General features: G+C 47.4%; 1 protein-coding gene across 22 annotated transcripts in view; it reads left to right on the top strand.

The window, feature by feature from the left end:
* TMEM164 (transmembrane protein 164) overlaps nt 1-18,095 on the top strand; it is a 161,407-nt gene that overhangs the window by 128,165 nt on the left and 15,147 nt on the right. The window contains exons 6-7 of one of the 22 annotated variants that reach the window (XM_060137750.1): nt 11,902-12,012; nt 14,034-14,167. The exons of 20 other annotated variants lie outside the window; for them this stretch is intronic. In XM_060137750.1, the coding sequence (XP_059993733.1) occupies nt 11,902-11,978 (77 nt within the window). In that variant the 3' untranslated portion in view covers nt 11,979-12,012; nt 14,034-14,167. Of the gene's footprint in view, nt 1-11,901; nt 12,013-14,033; nt 14,168-18,095 lie in introns of those variants that run through there. One more of the 22 variants, XR_009538473.1, reaches the window with a different exon arrangement.

Raw genomic sequence — 18,095 nt, 5'->3', positions numbered from 1 at the left:
ATCGGGGGGAGACCGCCAACCTGGTCAGGAAGTTGATCTCTTTGTGACCTCACAAGGACCCTTAAATGATCTCCTCCCTCTACTGTGTAGTAGACAAACGAGAAGGGGAGACTGGCTGTGAGGGCCCCCTTGTCGATGTTCTGACCTTCCCGGAAGGCCCTGTACCTGGAAATCATCCTCTTCTAGTCATAGCCACCAGCCTCTCTATCTTGGTTGCTGGGACTTTTCTGGGAGACCAACCTCACCCCAGGCAGCAAGGGTTTCATTTCTATCACGTGAAGCCACATGGACCCTAAAACCCACTGGGAGATCGTTTGGAAGTCGTGCTTCCTCTAACTCAGGAATTCTAGCAAATCTTAAGAACTCCTGGCACGAGGGAGCCTCAAGGACCAGTCAACCGGGGGACATGCTGGAGGATGGGAACTGTTGCTCTCAATGGAGTCTACTTACAGTCAAGGGTCCCTGGTTTCTGTCAGTTAGGACTCTTCTTAGGACCTGTCTCTAAATATTCTTTGAGGCTGTCTTTACCCTGTATAGCCACTTGGGGTCTCACACTGTCAAAGAACACTTCCTTTTAATTTGCACTAAACACACTCTTTTTCCCCACTGAGCTTTTAGAGAGATGTCTGACGTTCCAATATCTAGGTGACTTGTGCCATTTCTCAGGTCTGTCCCCTGTGGCACAGGAAATAGCTTCCTAATAATATGTTAAGTCTCAGAGATACACTCATTCGGAAGGGAACCAGGCAGGAAGCTGTCCCAGCGCTCCAGAGCCCCTCCACTCATGGTTCCTGGTTTCTGAGGTGTGGGATGCAAGTTCTGGCCAAATGCGCATGGCTATTAGTTAAACCTATTTGTGCTCTGAGGTGGCATAAAAGTCTGTCAGTTGGCCGAGCCAGAGTGGTCTGACACGGAAAATACCCAGTAGCCTCTACGCGCCCCGCCTCTTCAAAAAATCCCACCACCTGGGAAGCTACACTTTCTAGAAGTGGCTGATCCCACTGCAGCCTTCTTTTGAATCTGTTGCCGCACTGTTTGGGGGAACCGAGCTAAGGAAGTAGGGATTCCAAAGTCTTAGTTCCAGTTTACTTATTTGTTTACTGTGAGTGAGCCTTCCCCTCTCCTCTGGTCCCTGGCTTTGAAAAGAGGCTGTAATAGTAGTAACAGTAATGGCAACCACAGTGTAACTATCAATGCCTACTTTTCATTGAGCGTTTTCTGTGCAGGATACTGTGCTAGGCATGTTTTGCGTATGTCCCCATCACAGCTAACCTGGTGAAAAAATCCTCCTTCTACAGAGGGGAGAAAAAAAAATCAAGGCTCAGGAAGGTTAGGTACCTTGCCCTGCAGCTTGAATTCAAAGCCTGGCCTTGATTCTCTCATACACCGTGTTGTCCTAAAAGACAGATGTGTGTCTCCTGACCACATCAGGCTGGGAATCAGCCCTCCAGCCTGCCCTGCTTCAGCCAGTCACTCAACACAGACAGGCGTACCTCATTTTATTGCACTTGGCTTTATCGTGTTTTGTTTTTTTTACAAATTAAAGGTTTGTGGCAACCTTGCATTGTCAGAGGATGGTTAGCATTTTTTAGCAATAAAGTATTTTCTAATGAAGGTATGTACTTTGTTTTTTTAGCCATGATGCTATTGCACACTTAACAGAATACAGTATAACGTAAACGTAACTTTGATATGTGCTGGGAAACCAAAAGAATCACGCGGCTCACTTTATTGCGCTATTCGCTTTATGGCCGTGGTCTGCAACCAAACCCGCAGCAACTCCGAGGTGTGCCGGGATTTGTTCAACACCTACTATGTGCAGAGCGTTTGCGCTAGGGAATCAGAGACGAACCAGAAAGGCCCAGTCCTTCCACAGGGAGTCCCTGTCTGAGAGAGAAGACAGACAGGTGTAATACAGCGTGACAAGTGCAACTGTGAGAGCGTGATAGGATTTCCGAAGCCTTGTTCGCCTTCCCTGCTTTACCATTTCTGGGCTCTTGTGTGCTCTTGGCTTCCTTTCTGGCTCTTTGCTGTCATCTGCTGTTCACTTGGGGGAAATTATGAGCATATAGAGGAAATAAAAAATCTGGATTTCCTGAGGTTGGTTTTACCTTCACGTGAGCCTTGGATGTAGGCCTTGCAGAGTGGGCGTGGATCTGGAGTGAACAGTGGGAAGAGTATTCCCTGAAAACCAAAAAGCTGAGAGTTTGGGGCTTCTCTTCCCTAATAAAAGTCTTGTAATTTTCCAGAGATAGCTGGCTCAGGAGTTTTTACCCAAGGCCAGACAGCTCCCATGCCCGGGAACCCTGTTTCCCTGAAAGGCAAGGTACTGCTTCTCCTGTGGTTTGGGGGTGTCTAGGGGGTGCTAAGTGGGAATCTCATTCCCCCCTCGTTTCTGCAGCCCTTCAGCACCACCACAGTAAACGTGACCTCCCCTGTCCACACTGCTCTTTTCTTCCTCCAGCCGGGCTCTTTATTTCTCTTTCCTTTCCTCCCAACTCTGACTTTGGCCGTGTGCAACTCCACCCTTACCCCCAGCTCTTCACAGAACACAAAGTCCTCCCAGCTCTTGCCTGAAACTCCCTTTAACGGAGGCTGTTCTCTCCGCTGGGCCCTTTGTGCCGCCCGGCTCTCCACTGTCTCTTCCAGACCACTGTTTCGCCTCTGCCTTCTCTGACAGTGCTTTCTCCTCTACCATCTCTCTTTTTCACTACCACCACCACCTAAACCTCTTGGTCACTTCTCCCACATTCCGCCATGCCTTTGGCCCATGGCTCTCTCACTGTTTTCATTACAAGCTAGCCAGCATCCTGAGAGCCTTCCGGTGAGGGGCACTCATCCCACCCCCAGCTTCTCAAGGTTTGGGCTTCTTAATTGCAGTGACTTCTGCATCCCCTCTAGCCACCTGGCCCTTGCTTTCCACTAAAACTCTTCTATCTGAGATCATAAGCCTTTATGGCCTTTTCTTTGACCCAAATATCTACTCCTTTCAACCTCCCCTTTTCCCCGGTCAGCTTGTGCCACTATGACCAATTACTGGAACTTTCCCTTCACCAGCTCCTGAGACTGTCTCACTCCCTTGTCCCATCCACTGGGATTAGTGTCTAATCCCAGAGTCCAGTCTTAGTCTACTGAGAAAATCTCTCAGATCACTCAGATTTGGGCCACAGAAATCCCATGGTCTCTGTTATAATTGTGCTCTCAACAGCATCGCTCGCTTATTTTCTGTCTTTCACCGGCTCCTCCACACGCTGCCCTCAGAAGTCATATGCCAAAGCTTTACCGCCCTCCCCAAACTTCCTGTCCAGTCTATTCAAACTTCCAGTCCTCTCCGCTTTCAGTAGATGTTCTCCCAATAAATGACTGGGGAAATACAGACTTGCTGGTGTGAATTTTCCCGCAGCGACCTCTCTCCACTTGATAAGTTTCTTTAACCACGCCCATCCTTAGGTTCCTCCCTCCCGTCTTGGAGGGAGTGGTGTTCCTCCAGCACATGGCTGGTCCCACACCCCGGTGTGGTTGCCTCGCATCCCTTCCACCTCCTCTGGAACCTCATCCCATCAGTAAGTCCCTTGTTTATCTGGATTTTCAATGCTTCACTACTGGCTTTTCAGTCTTCCCTATTCTAAAAAACTTTAACTCCACACAACTCCATCTTTCATCCTCCCTGTCAGCTAAGCATCTTTAAAAAATAGTTCAGGGCTTCCCTGGTGGCGCAGTGGTTGAGAGTCCGCCTGCCGAGGCAGGGGACGCGGGTTCGTGCCCCGGTCCGGGAAGATCCCACATGCCGCGGAGCGGCTGGGCCCGTGAGCCATGGCCGCTGAGCCTGCGCGTCCGGAGCCTGTGCTCTGCAACGGGAGAGGCCGCGACAGTGAGAGGCCCGCGTACCGCAAAAAAAAAAAAAAAAAAAAGTCCAAACAATATTTCCTGAATTTCAGTTCTTTGGACATAATAAGTTTTGCCTTATTCATTATAATCACCTGTATTATTATATATGTAATATTTGATCTGTTGATTTTTTTTTTCCTAAGATATATTTGTTTTTAAGAGAAGCCTTATACTCTCTGTGAAATCCTGGATTCAGTACACTGGTTATCTATTTTAATACACCTTAAATATATAACTTTTAAATTAAAAACAAAATGTTTACTACCTGAAATCACCTCATGAATAGGACATAACTTTTTTTTTGGAACATCTTTATTGGAGTATAATTGCTTTACAATGGTGTGTTAGTTTCTGCCGTATAACAAAGTGAGTCAGTTATACATATACATATGTTCCCATATCTCTTCCCTCTTGCATCTCCCTCCCTCCCACCCTCCCTATCCCACCCCTCTAGGTGGTCAGAGAGCACCGAGCTGATCTCCCTGTGCTATGCGGCTGCTTCCCACTAGCTATCGGTTTTACGTTTGGTAGTGTATATATGTCCATGCCACTCTCTCACTTTGTAGGACGTAACTTTGAGTGACTCTTGTCTGCATCTGATGAGCCCTCTTTTTAGTTACGTTTCATTCATCAGAATGTTGCCATCTGATGTCTACCCACACTGCCCACCTCTTCGTGGAAACAGCACTTCTAAAGATTACCAACAACTGTGTGACCAAATCTAATGGCCGTCTCTCAGGCTTCATCCTGCCCGCACTCTTTGCTACGTTGGATGTTGTTGAACACTCCTTTTTGGAATGTTCTACTCTCAGGGCTTCCAACATCCCCCCCTGCCCCCGCTCCCGCTTGCCCACCTCACTGACCATGCCTTCCCAAGTCTCCTGCAGGAGTTCTCTTTCCTCTGTCCTCCAAGTTGTTGATTTCCCCCAGAGTTCTGTTCTGGCCTCACCTCTCGCTCTGCTACTCCCGGCATGGTCTCATGTGCTTACACAATTTAGCCACCAGTCTGTGCAGCGATGGCCACCACATTGCCCTCTGCAGCCCGGAATCTTAGGAGATTCCTTTTCATGTTGTTAACTCAAGCATCTCCACCTGAATATGTCAAGCATACTCAAGATATGCTTGATACTCAAGATATCATATCAAGATAGTCAAGATATCATAAGCTCATCTCGTCTGTGCGCACTCATTATCTTCCCCATCAACTCTGCTTCTCTTCCTGCGGCTTTTGACAGGTAGCACCGCCAGTCACCCCAGGCAGAACCTGGGAATCATCCCTACCCTCGCATCTATTTCATCCATTCATCTAACACATACGTCTTCATCCATTTGGGCTGCCATAGCCAGATACTACTGACTGGGTAGCTTTTAAACAACAGAAATTTATTGCTCACAGTTCTGGAGGCTGGGAATTCTGAGATCAAGTCACCAGCATGGTCACCTTCTTGTGAGGCCCCTCTTCCTGGTTCCTAGTTGGCCCCTTCTCACTGTGCCCTCACGTGGTGGACGGGATTAGGGATCCCTCTAGAGTGTCTTTTATAAGGGCACTAATCCCATTCATGAGGGCTTCACCCTCATGGCCTAAGCACCTCCCAAAGGCCCCACCTCCTAATACGTTCACATTGGGGGTTAGAATTTTACCACATGAATTTTGGGGGACACAAACATTCAAACCATAGCAACATATTTACACGTGCCCTTTTTCTGCCAGCCTCTGCGCTGGCCACTGGGGGGCCCTGATGAGCGAAAATCAGACCCCACCCCTTCCCTCATAGAATTCATAATGTAGTGGGGGGAGCCAGATGTGAATTCAGTAATCACACAAATGGACATATAGTTAGAACTGAGCTAAGTACTCTGAAGGAAAGGAACGTGCTTTTATGAGAGCCTAGAACAAAACGAGCTGACTTAGTATGGAAGTTCTGGGGAGAGTTCCCTGAGGAAGTGACATTTCAACTGAGATCTCAAGGATGAGTAGGAGTTTACTAGGTAAGTGTAGGATTAAGGGAGGTGAACCCTTGAAACTGGACAAAATGGCAGATATGCCAGCACCTCAGCAGGAGGGAGAACTGGAGGGAGGGCAGATGACCCTGGGCCTGAGGGGCAGATATGGAGGGCTTTGTGGTCAGGGGTTTGGCCTTTATTCTAAGAGCTGTAGAAAGCCAGTGAAAGTTTTAAGAAGGGGCATAGCATCAGCTTGTTTTTCCTATTGATTCTTTTCTTGTGTAATTCATTGATATAGCTCTGTATCCAAGATACAGAAAGCCATTCTGTGAAAAAACACCTTCCCACCCCTTCCCCCATTCAGAGCAACAAGTCCACAGGTTACCACCATTGTTGTTTTTGGCATATCCTCCCAGAATTTCTCTTTTTTTGTATATATAAGTAAGTTTTTAAAATATTTTATTTTCTTCTTAACACACACATCCCCAAATAGCATACCACACAACTGTTTTGTTGCTGTTACTATTTTGCTTAGCACTGTGTCTTAAAGAGCTTTCCAAGTAAGCCCATAGGAAGCTTTCTCATTCACAGCAGCATGCGTTCTGTTGGGTGGGTGATAAAATACAGGGTAATAAAAATGGCAACGCTTTATGTAGCACTGTGATGTACCATTGTTTCAAGCTCTTCCCATACATTAACTCATTGAATCCCCACCACAATCCTCTCAGGTAGGTGTTATGTCATCTCCGTTTTACAGATGAGGAAACATGCTCAGATAGTAAGTAGCCGAACCGGGATTTGAACTCGGCGGTGCGGCTTTTAGACACAACACAAGGCTACAACACTCTACTGTAATTTATTTATCCCATCTCCTCTTGATAGACATTTAGGTTGTTTCCAACCTCTCACTAATATAAATAACACTGCACTGAACGACCTTGAACCTATGCCATTTTGCAGGTGTGCAAGTGTGTCTAAAGGATACATCCCCCTAAGTGGAATTGCTGAATCAAGGAGTATATGCATTTGTAAATGTGACGGATATTTCCAAACCCAGAAACGTTATACCAATTTAAATGCTCCTTAGCAATGTGGAAGAGTGTCTGTTTCCACACAGCCTCACCAAAAGAGGCTTTTGGCTTATTTCCAACCTTTCCACTTTTTGCCCATCTCATGGGTAAAACTGATGGTTTATTGATGTAGTTTTAATTTGAATTTCTCTTACTTTGAGTGAGGCTGAGCCTCTTTTTACATGTTTAAATTGGCGTTTGATTTCCTTGTCCTTGAATTATGTGTTCCTCTCATGTGCTCATTCTTCTCATTGTTGCTTTTGTTTTTTACAAAATTAAATCCTGGGAGCTCTTTATAAAGAGAAGTTGGCCCTTTGGGATACGACCTGCAGATATCTTCCCCACTTTTGTCATTTGTTTTGTAACTTTGCTCATGGTTTATTTTTGCCAGGTAGGATGTTTACATTTCCATGTAATGTATCAAGTATTTTACGGCATCTGAATTTTTAGTCATGGGTAGAAGGCCCTTCCCTACTCCAACGTCATAAAAAATATATATCCCATATTTTCTTCTGCTATGTTAGTAGTTCCATTTATTTATTTTTTATTATTATTTTTTTACCTTTAAGTCCTTTATCCACTTGGAATTTGTCCTGGTATTAAAGGGACCAGCTTTATTTCCAGATGGTCTCTCATTTGTCCCAACACTGTTTATCAAATAGTCCGGCCTGATCAGATCTGCTTGTGGAAAAGATCGTGCCGGTGCTGTGGACAGAGATCACCATGTTCTCCTACTTTTACCTCCTAGATGGCTCTCACGGCCATCCCCTTCTTGCCGTCTCTAGGGCCACAACCTTGGGCTGAGCCACCGTGGCAGTTGGCTCTGTGTGATCTCCCTGCCCCCAGCCTCCCCCACTCCTCCTAACAGCCCTTTGGCCCTGGCAACTCCCAAAGCTGTTTCTAAAGCCCACATTGGCTCATAGCACTTCCCTGTTTGGAAACCTTCAGTGATTCCCCCTTGTCCCCAGAGCACTGTGCGTCCTCCCAGGGGCACAAAAGACCCTGTGTGCCCTGGCCCTGCCCCCTTCCCTTCGTGTTCCTCCTTTCCTTGTTCTCTGCACTCTGGTGATACCCAAATCCTTAGGGTCCCCTGAGTTTACTGTGCAACTTTCATGGCTCTGTGCCCTTGAAAATGCCATGACTTCTGGCAGGAATACCCATGTCTAGCTTGTTGGCCAGGAAAGCATGCCTTCTTCAAAACTCACCTCCGCAGTCACCTTCTCCAGGCAGCCCTCTGAAACTGTTCTGTGGCTGAACTTGTCACACTGCAGTGCAGGTGTCTGTTTACATGCCCGTCACTCTAAGGACAGGAATTTTTCTTTCGTTCTCGATATCTCAGGGATGAATGAATGACTGTATATCCACACACTACGCATTGCACATATCCTGTTATACATCTTACAAGCTAACATTTATTGTGCACTTTCCATGAACTGGGCACTGGGTAAGAGTTTTACAAGATGATCTTGAGCTCACTGAATCCGCACAAAGTTCACTAGACCTACGGGGCCCATGACGTTGGATGTGGGGAAAAAAAAAATCACGTTTTCATTTGCATTAACTCCAACTGAAATACAGCATTTCCTTCAGTTCTGAATCGCAGGCAGCAACACACAGCTGCATTTGCAGTACGTGGCATATTGTCGTTAATATAAATCACAGATATTTTCTACTGATTACAGCCGCTACAGATAATCTTTTTTTTTTCTTTTTTGCGGTACGCGGGCCTCTCACTGTTGTGGCCTCTCCCATTGCGGAGCACGGGCTCTGGACACGCAGGCTCAGCAGCCATGGCTCACGGGCCCAGCCGCTCCGCGGCATGTGGGATCTTCCCGGACCGGGGCACGAACCCGTGTCCCCTACATCGGCAGGCGGACTCTTAACCACTGCGCCACCAGGGAAGCCCCGAGTTTTTGTTTGTTTGTTTGTTTTTTCCAGATAATCTTGAAAAATCATTTTCACTTCATCATCACCTCAATATTTAAAGACATTTATTATTTAAAAGTATTTTGCTAACTGTATTTTGATAGTATTTTTTCTTTTATAACCCTGTATCTTTTATTTTAGATATTTATATTTAAAATATACTTAATATATAAATATAATATATTTAATATGTAATGTATTTTAGATATTTATATTTTAAAAGCTTTATTCTGAGAGAGGGCCCCAAACAGCCCAAGGGATCCAAGGTACCCAAGGGTTAGACACCCCTGCACTAGAGTTTAAACTGGCATTTGAAACCAGGCAGGCAGGCGTCATGACCACACTGCATGTAGTTGCTGGATGTGACAGACTGTGGGTTCGAATCCTGGTTCTGGCACTTGGGCTAGTGCCTTCATCTTTCTGTGTGTCTGTGCAAGTGTGTCTAAAGGATACCTCCCCCTAAGTGGAATTGCTGAATCAAAGAGTATATGCATTTGTAAATGTGACGGATATTTCATCCGTGTCTGTGTCTGTTTTCTCATTTGTAAAATGAGGATTAGTAGGTGTGTTGTGAGGGGTCAGGGAGCTCATATATGTAGAGTATATAGAAGAGTGCCTGACGCATGGTAAGTGCGGTGTATTGTTCTTATTATTAACCGCTTATACTGCCTCTCGTTAATTTCGCATCTGTCTTCCAACTAGACTGTGGGCTCTTGGGGTTAGGGTTGTACCTTGCCGACTTCTAAAGCCACAGGCTTGCAGATACGAAGTGCATGTTTGTCAGTGGATTTAACACTGCTGACACCCCTCCTCTTAGATGCCCGTTTCTCCTTTGAGCCCCATGACACCCCTGTCTCCAGGTTCTCCTCCTTCTCCAGCTGTTTCTCCTCCGGCTCCTCTGTCCTGCCTGCCCCAGAGATCCTGGCATTCCCCATCTATAGATGCGGCCCCGAGAAACGCCACAGGTACTTCAGATTAAACATCTGCAATCAGCTTCCTCAATTCCATGCTCCTCCCTCCAACCTGCTGTTCTTCCTCTTCCTCTATTTCTTATCTTTGTGGCTCCACCAACCATCCAGTGCCAAAATCCAAGGCAGCTTCCCGGACCCCCTCCTCTGCCTCATCCCCTATACCAATCAGCTCAGAAGTTCTGAGGATCCAGATTCTCAAAATGCTTGCCAGTTTGGCCCCCAACCCCCTGTCCTAGTCCAGGTTCTCAGCGTCCATTGCTGGGACCAGTACTTTGATTCTTCTCTCATCTCCCTGCCCCCTGATTGCCCCTACCTCCCACGCAGTCTCTCCTGCATCCAGTCTCCAAAATACCTTTCTAAAGAACGCAAATTGATCAGAATTCACTCCGCTGCTTAAAATTCCCATACAGGATGAAGACCAAACTCCTTTACGTGGCATTCAAGACTGTTCACAATCTGACCCTTGCCTTTCTCTTGGACCCAATTTCCCATCACTTAAGAGTTCAACTCCCATCACTTTTACCTTCAAAGTCATACCTGCGCCCCCTGTCCCCTGCCCAATACACAAACCAGCTTCTCTACTTTGGACCTGGCAAACTCAGCGTCCTCCTCTACAAGTTAGCTCAAAGGTGCTACCTCCTCTCTGGATCTGTGTCTGACTTTCCTAGGCAGCCTAAGGCACATTTTCCTGGAAGTTCCTTATACTTTTTATATTCCATATCCAATTGTTTATCTGTGCTTCGCCACTAGGTGGCAGTCTCGTCTTTTCATTTTTTCAGGAGATGAAGCTGTATTGGGTTGGCCAAAAGGTGTGTTCAGGTTTCGTTCGGGTTTTTCCGTAACATCTTAGGGGAAAACCCGAACGAACTTTTTGGCGAAGCCAGTAGAATTAAAATCATATTTTATCGTAATTTAAATTAATAATAAATCCTTAAATTAGTAATAGTGTTTATTATAATTAAGATGCTATAGGAGCAAGGGAGAGGATGAAGTCTTCTGAGGTCACACGGTTTTGGTCTGGGTAGCCATGGGCGGGGGGATTGGCTGCGCCTAATGCATAGGGAGCACAGAAGGAAGGAGCATATTTTAAGGAGGAAGGCGATTTTACTTGAGTTTAAGGCAATTCTAGGCTCTCCAGGTTGAGATGTCCAGGAGGCCATTGAATGGAATATTCTGGAGCTGTTCAGGGGAGTCTGGGCTAGAGGCTGTCTTTGATAGCTTCGGTATAAAGGTGATGGATATAAACATGGGAATGATGAGATGATCCAGGGTAACTGTGTAGGTGGGGAGGAGATAGAACTTTGAAAAAGGCCTTGTGGGACATGAACCTGTAAATAATAGACAGGAAGAAGAAGGTAAGGAAATTGTAGGAATGGTCAGAGCAACAGAGGAGTGGCTGGTTGTTCTGGAAGCGAAGGCACTAGCAATTGTCATCAAAGGACTAGTGATCCAGAGTGCCACATTGTTTCAGAGGGCTCCAGGAAAGTGAGGTCGTTGGCGATGTGAGGATGGGACAGAAGCACTTAAGGACATTAAGGAAGGAGGGGTGAAGGGCCTTGCAGAGTCAAGGGAGGGGTTTATCTCCCCTGCTTTCCCCTCTTCCCCCTCCCTCTCTGCCCATGGCTTGGGGCACATTCAGGTGCGAAGATGAAAGCCGGTCATGAGAGGGCACATTGAAGGCACTGGGAGAAAGGGGAGTGAATGACTCAGGTGATGACAACCGCTGAGGATGAAGGGGCTTGATGGTAGACTGAGAAGGGTAATGACAAGAGGAGTGAGTGCTGTGGGAAATGAGAGAAGGAGATAAGTCTAGACTGTTCCCAGTGCTGTCCAGTGGAATGCTCTGAGATGCCAGAGGTATTCTATATCTGCTCTGTTCATCATGGCAGCCATGAGCTCCAGGTGGCTCCCGAGCAGATGAAATGTGGCTCGTGCGGTCGAAGCACTAGGACTGGGGAATTTGAAATTTAACTTTAAGGAACTTGAATGGCAGTTGAAATAGCTGCTGCTATATTGGACAGCGCAGCTCTTCTTCAACCTTCTGGTTGGTGGTTAGCACTGAGGGGACCGCTCCTGAAACACATTTCCTTGCATTCTTCCAGTACTGGTTTGTCCGGTTACCCCATTTTCTCCAGGAGGTCTCAGCAGCCTGAGTGCAGAAGCAGAACATCTGGCTTGAGGGATCCATTCAAGGTTGGGGCTTTGGAAGTAAGGTCAGTGGTGTTGAAGACCCAGAAGTCAAGGGATGTTCGGGACAGAGTTTTGGTAACCATGCCTTTGGGTTTCCAACCAAGGGTGGGTCCCCCAAGGAACAGTAAGAATGAGAAACAGAGTGCCACTTTCATATTAGCTGAGCAGGCAGCCAGGACCTCAGTGTAGGCAGGGCTGGGCTAGAGCTTGCAGCTTTGGTCTGGACACCTAAGTGAGCTTCCTCCTGTGGATCCTAAGAATCTAAGGTGGCCAGATCTGTAGAGCAGGCCTCAACTTATTTCCCACCCAGTCAAAGGAGCTGAGAAGCTAGGGTAGAGAGGAAGGTCTACTGAACAGGCCTGGGTGCCCATAGAGACAGGTTCTTCTGAGATGTGCATGATGAAAAGTACGTGCTGCCCATTATGAAGCTAGACTGTGTGGTTTCAAATCTTGGTTCTGTCGCTTAGTAGCTGTGTGACCTTGACTAAGTTCCTTAACTTCTCTGTGCTTCAGTCTCCTCGTCTATAAAATAAGAAGAATAGTACAGGTGACTCTTGAACAAGGCGGAGGTTAGGGGTGCCAGTGCCCTGCACAGTCAAATGTATAACTTTTGACTCCGCCCCCATACTTTAACTGCTAATTGCCTGCTGTTGACCAGAAGCCTTACCGATAGCATAAACAGTCTATTAACACATATGTTATATGTTATATATGTGATATACCGTATTCTTACAATAAAGGAAGCTAGAGAAGAGAAAATGTTATTAAGAAAATCATCAGGGAAGAGAAAATACATTTACAGTGCGTATATACGTATTTATTGAACAAATCCACGTATTAGTGGATCTGCACAGTTCAAACCCGTGTTGTTTCCGGTTCGGCTGTACTTCCTCAGAGGGTTGTAATGCGCATTAAATGTCTTAATGTATGTAAAGCGCTTCTAAGAGTGCCTGCCCCTTGGTTCGCACTACATAAGTTTGCTGTTGTTAGCATGATTTCTTCTTGCTAATGTGTCAGGACTCGGCCTACAAACCTATGAAACGTGGTCTGCGGGGTTTTTTCTCACGTCAGCAAGCTAGGGGATGAGCTAGTGAGTGGGGAGGTAGAAGTGTGGGGCGGGAGGGATGAAGAGTGCCCTATGCCCGCCAGGGAAGAAATCCTTGTGGGGAGGAAAGGGGCACCAAGGGGTCGGAGGTCACGAGGAAGTCCACGGGCACATGCACGGTAGGAATGAGGATGTGAAAGCTGAAAGTCTGGGCAGCTGTGGTCAGATGCTCCTGTGTGAGGTGGGACAGTTGGCGGTGCTGACCGAAGCCAGTTGTGTGGAGCGAGGTTTAGTAGAGGTGCAGATCGGCAGGCAGAGTCGACAAGGTTCACCGGACCATGAGGTTAGGGTGTTGGAAGTGGCACCCGCGGGGATGTTGAAATCACCCAGGATGCTGGCAGCAAAAGGCCTAATGTGGAAAAGGAAGACTGGGATGAATCTGATAGTGACCTGGAGGACAACGGGCGACAATGTTGAGGGAGAGAGGCTGACGCTTGAAAGACGGAGAAAAGAGAAAACATCTAGAAGCAATCATGGGGGCTTAGAGGACCTCCCCAACACTCAACCGCATACCACCACCACCCCCCTCCCCCCCGCCAAAAAAAAAGCTTGCTGTGAGAAAGAATTGCTCAGAACAGCCAGAGGGAGAAGCAGTGTCCTCAGAGGAGAGCCAGGTCTCCTTAGGGTGAGGAGGGAGGTGGAAGGGCCATTCCGTGCAAGGGCGGCAGGTACAGAGGGATTTGTTGCTGCTAGGGTCGCCATCGTGGGTTTCCATGGGTTTCCAACGGATGGCTTGGAAGGCAGCCAACTTGAGGACCTGCAGGGCTGGTGGTGCAACTCCCCACTCTGGGAACTCCCTTTTCTCCATCCCTGTGGGGTTTTCTTGGTTGGTTTTTATTTAAGCACGGTTTCTTAACCTGGGGTCCACAAATAGGAATTAAGGGGTCCATTAACTTGGACGAGAAAAATAATCACATGTTTGTTTTCACTAACCTCTAGCAGAAACGCAGCCCATGAATGTAGGTATGAGCCATACCTGCGGATTTGTTGTCAGTAGCAATCGCAGATGGCTTCCTATCACGTTACAGTCGTGGCAGACAGCTCAGAATACTGTTTATGCTCATCACTGCTTTGAAATTACGGTAGTTGCCTAGCTCTTATTATTAAACACATTAATAAAGAAACGTACGTACTATATTACAAATCTGTTTCAATATTTTGATAACCGTGTTTTAACGTCATTGGCTTCATTTATAACCCTTTGCCTCTTATTTTATGCATATAAAACCTTGTTCTAAGAAGGGCTTCACCAGTGTCCTCATGTTTTCTGAGGGGTCCCTGCCAGGCACAGGAAGGCTAACAAGCCCCACCTCCAGGCTGCTTGGAAACCCCTTTAGGTTTCACTAGAGGGCGCTCTTGTTTCAGACTTGGAGAACAGTGGACTCTCAGGCTTGACCCAGGTGACAAGGTTGTTTTGAAGTCCAAGCAAATCATATGTCCTCTGGGGACACCTCAGGAAACTGGGGTGTAAGAACCCCAGTGTTGTTTGATCCAGGCAAGCCACTTCTCTCTTGAGTGGACTTTACACTTATCTCCTGCAGGATGAGGGCTGGGACACAGCCCCCGTGCTAGCTTCTAGGACAGTTAAAGCCAGAGCACTTTGGCCTGTGACGTCCCCAAGTTTTCATGCCGACCTCAGTTCCAGGTGGTGTCCCCTGTTTCTCTCCCACCCAATGTTAGCCCACTGCCCCACTTGTCTGTCTAGCTTTAGGATGCTGGGAAGGTTCTCTTTCAATGGCTTCCCAGTTCCACTTTGCTGGTCAGGCGAGGGGCAGGAGGAAGGATAAGGGACTCAGGTAGATTCTGAAGGCTCCTGATGGGTTAGGGGGTTAGAGGGAAAAGCTAGGGAATTTGAGAAATTGGCCCAGGGCTGGTCCTTGTGCAGGAGGGTGGGTCGGTGAGTTTCTGAAGACTGTGGGATTTTCGCTGCTGAAGAGGAAGTATTTGGAGCTCAGGAGTGCTTTGTGGGAGCAGGGGATTAATTAATTCAAGGAGCAGTATCTGCCCCTGTACCGGTAGCTTTCCCCGGACCTCTTGGCACCTCTTGCAACTCCAGAATTCCCCCTAAGGCAGTGTGGTTGGAGGACCTAGCATCGATCACCTGAGGTGCTTGTTCCTAAGATGGAAATTCCGGGGTCCACCCAGATCTCCTGGATTCTAGTCTCTGGTGCAGGGCCCAGGAATCTGCATTTTCCATAGGTTCTCTAGGGCAAGGGTTCTCAAAGTCTGGTCCTTGGACCAGCGGCAGCAGCCTAACGGGGGAACCTGTTAGAAACGCAAATTCTCAGATTCCTGATTCTAGGCCCCCCTTCAGACTTACTGAATCAGAAACTCTTGGGTGGGACCCGGCAAAGATGCCTTTTAACAAGCCCTCCAGGGGATTCTGATGCCAGCTCATGCTTGAGAGCCACCCGCCAGGGGATTCTGGTACAGACTGAAGGTTTAGCCTCACTGCCTCAAACGATCCAAGAGCTGGTTCCCCCTTGCTGAAAGCTCACCAGAGACCCAGCAAGTACTAACTGTAGAACGTGTGTGAGGCACGGGGCGGGTTATGTTTAGTAGCACTTTTCCCTAGAGTATCTCTGTGCTCCTTTAGCTCTTCTATCCCTACAGTGCTCCTGCAAGGAGCAGAGAGCCTGAGAATTCCCTGCCAGCAGGACTCTGACGCACAGAGGGATTTTGATCCACACAGGTGGTCACACAGCAACTTGAGAAGAGCAGAAGCTGGGACCTGGGTCTCTGGACTCCAGTGCTTGTTTGCTAGGCCAGGTCTACCTCTTGGAGTCTCTGCGAGCTCAGGGTCCTCACTCTGTGTGCTTTGGGCAGAGGGCTGGCTCTCTGATCCTCATGGATGAAGGTGGGTCTTTACGTTGCCTTAGACGTAGGCTGGGTGGCCCAGTCAGCCTCCACTAGGCAGTTTGAGGGTGAAGCCTGGCCTGAGTGGGCTCTCCAGCCCCTCAGGATAGAAGGTCAACCAGGTGGACCTTCCACATGGACACCCAGCTTGGGACAGCCTTATACATTAAGCAGACTAGAGGGTACAGTTCATTTGATCCAATGCCTGGAAGAAAAGCAGCCTGACTTGGGCCTGCACCCAACAGCTGAGGATGGGAAATCACACATCTGGGGTCATGTTGGGCTTGCACCCCCCAGAGCTCTGTCTTCCGGGTAAATGAGGGTGTCTCATTTAGAGGACACCAAAGATGGGATGGCATTGTTGTCAGGAACTAGACTTGTCATTCTCCCCCCATACCCAACCCTGCACCTTCTCCGATGCTCCCCATTCCCGCTGAGTGGTACCACCACTCACTCATTACCCGGGGCCAGAAATGTTAACATAACCATTGGCTCTTCACCACTCCCACCGCATCCAGTCAATCTGACCTCCTGATCATTTCTCAGATTCATTCCTACCACTCCTATTCTATTTAGTTCACATCTGATCATCCCTGACTTGGTCTACTACAAGAGCCTCAACACTGGTCTCCCTGCCTCTAGTCTTGCCCTATTTCGATCAGCAGCCAGATGGGGAGCTCTGTCCCTTACAATGTGAAGTGTGGTCGGAGGACCAGCAGCACCTGGGAGCTAGTTAGAAATGCAGACGCTCTGGCCCCCACCCCAGACCTACTGCATCAGAACCCACCTTTTAACAAGATCTCAAGACGATTTGTAAAGTCCAAAATATCTAATGTTGCAAACAGTCTTCTTAAAGAACTGGCCCTCGTCTCTTGTTTATCCCTTTCTCCCACATGATAGTCCACTGCTACTGAACTGTATAAAGTTCTTGAACATACTGGGCTGCTCAATTCATTCTTTCAACAAGTATGTATTGAACCCCTCCTTTGTGTCAGGCACCTGCTGGGGATAAAGCAGCGAGTAAAGCGGATATAGTTTTGCTTTCATGGAGCTTATATTCTTTTGTGGCAGGAGACAGTAAAGAAATAAGTACATAGAAATAAGTAAAATAGAGAGTAAGTCAGATGATGTTAAGTGTATAAAGGAAGAGAAAAAGCAGGGCAACGGGTATAGTGTTGCAGAATCGGAGGAGAGAGTAAAGGAAGGCCTCGCTGAGAATGTGACATCTGAGCGAAGGCTTGTCGGCTGCTGGATATCTGGGGGAAGAATATGCCAAGCAGAGAAAATAACGAGTGTGAAGACCCTGAGACAGAAGTGTTTCTAGAATGTTCTAGCAATAGCAAGTATGTCAGTGTGTCTAGAGCCATGTGAAGGAAGGGGGAAGTGGTAGCAGATGAAGTCAGAGAGGGGATAGAGGTGAGGGGCAGCTCATATATAGGGCCTCATAGACCACTGTAAGGACTTGACATTTTCTTTTTAGGGAGATGGGAGGCCATTGGAAGCTTTTGAGCAGAGGACTGACATGATCTGAGTTAATCTTTCAAGGGGTCACCCAGTTGCTGTGCTGAAATTAGACTGTACGGGCACAGGATAGAAACAGGGACACCTATAAGTAATGTTTGCAATAAAAGAGGAAGGAGATGCTAGTGGCTTGGGCTTGGGTACTAAGAGTAGCGGCAGAGAAATGCCATTGGATTCTGGATACATGCTGAAGGCACAGCCAGCAGGATTTGCTGATGGATCAGATGTGGGATGTGACAGAGAGGAGTCAGGGATGACTCTAAGGTTGTTGACCTTAGTAACTTAAATGAATTACCATTTATTGAGATAAGGAAGACTAGGAGAAGGGGTTTTGTGCTTGTTTATTGCTTTTTTGGAGGGTCGGGGGAGGAAGTGCTCTTTCACTTATCTAATGTTGTATAACATCCCCAAAACTCAGTAGCTTAAAACAATGACTTATTATTTTTCACAGTTGTGTCGGTTGACTGGGTCATTCTTTGTCATGGACTGAATGTTTGTCTCCTCCCCTGAAATTCCTATGTTGAAGTCCTAACCACCACCACCACCCCCATGTGATGATGTTTGGAGGTGGGGTCTTTGGGTTGGATTAGGGTTGGATGAGGTCATGGGGGTGGGGCTTTTGTG

The sequence above is a fragment of the Lagenorhynchus albirostris genome, chromosome X (assembly GCF_949774975.1).
Source record: "Lagenorhynchus albirostris chromosome X, mLagAlb1.1, whole genome shotgun sequence".
NCBI classification, from domain to species: Eukaryota; Metazoa; Chordata; class Mammalia; order Artiodactyla; family Delphinidae; genus Lagenorhynchus; species Lagenorhynchus albirostris.
The sequence above is the reverse complement of the archived record's forward strand: the minus strand, read 5'-3'. Positions and strand labels throughout refer to the sequence as shown.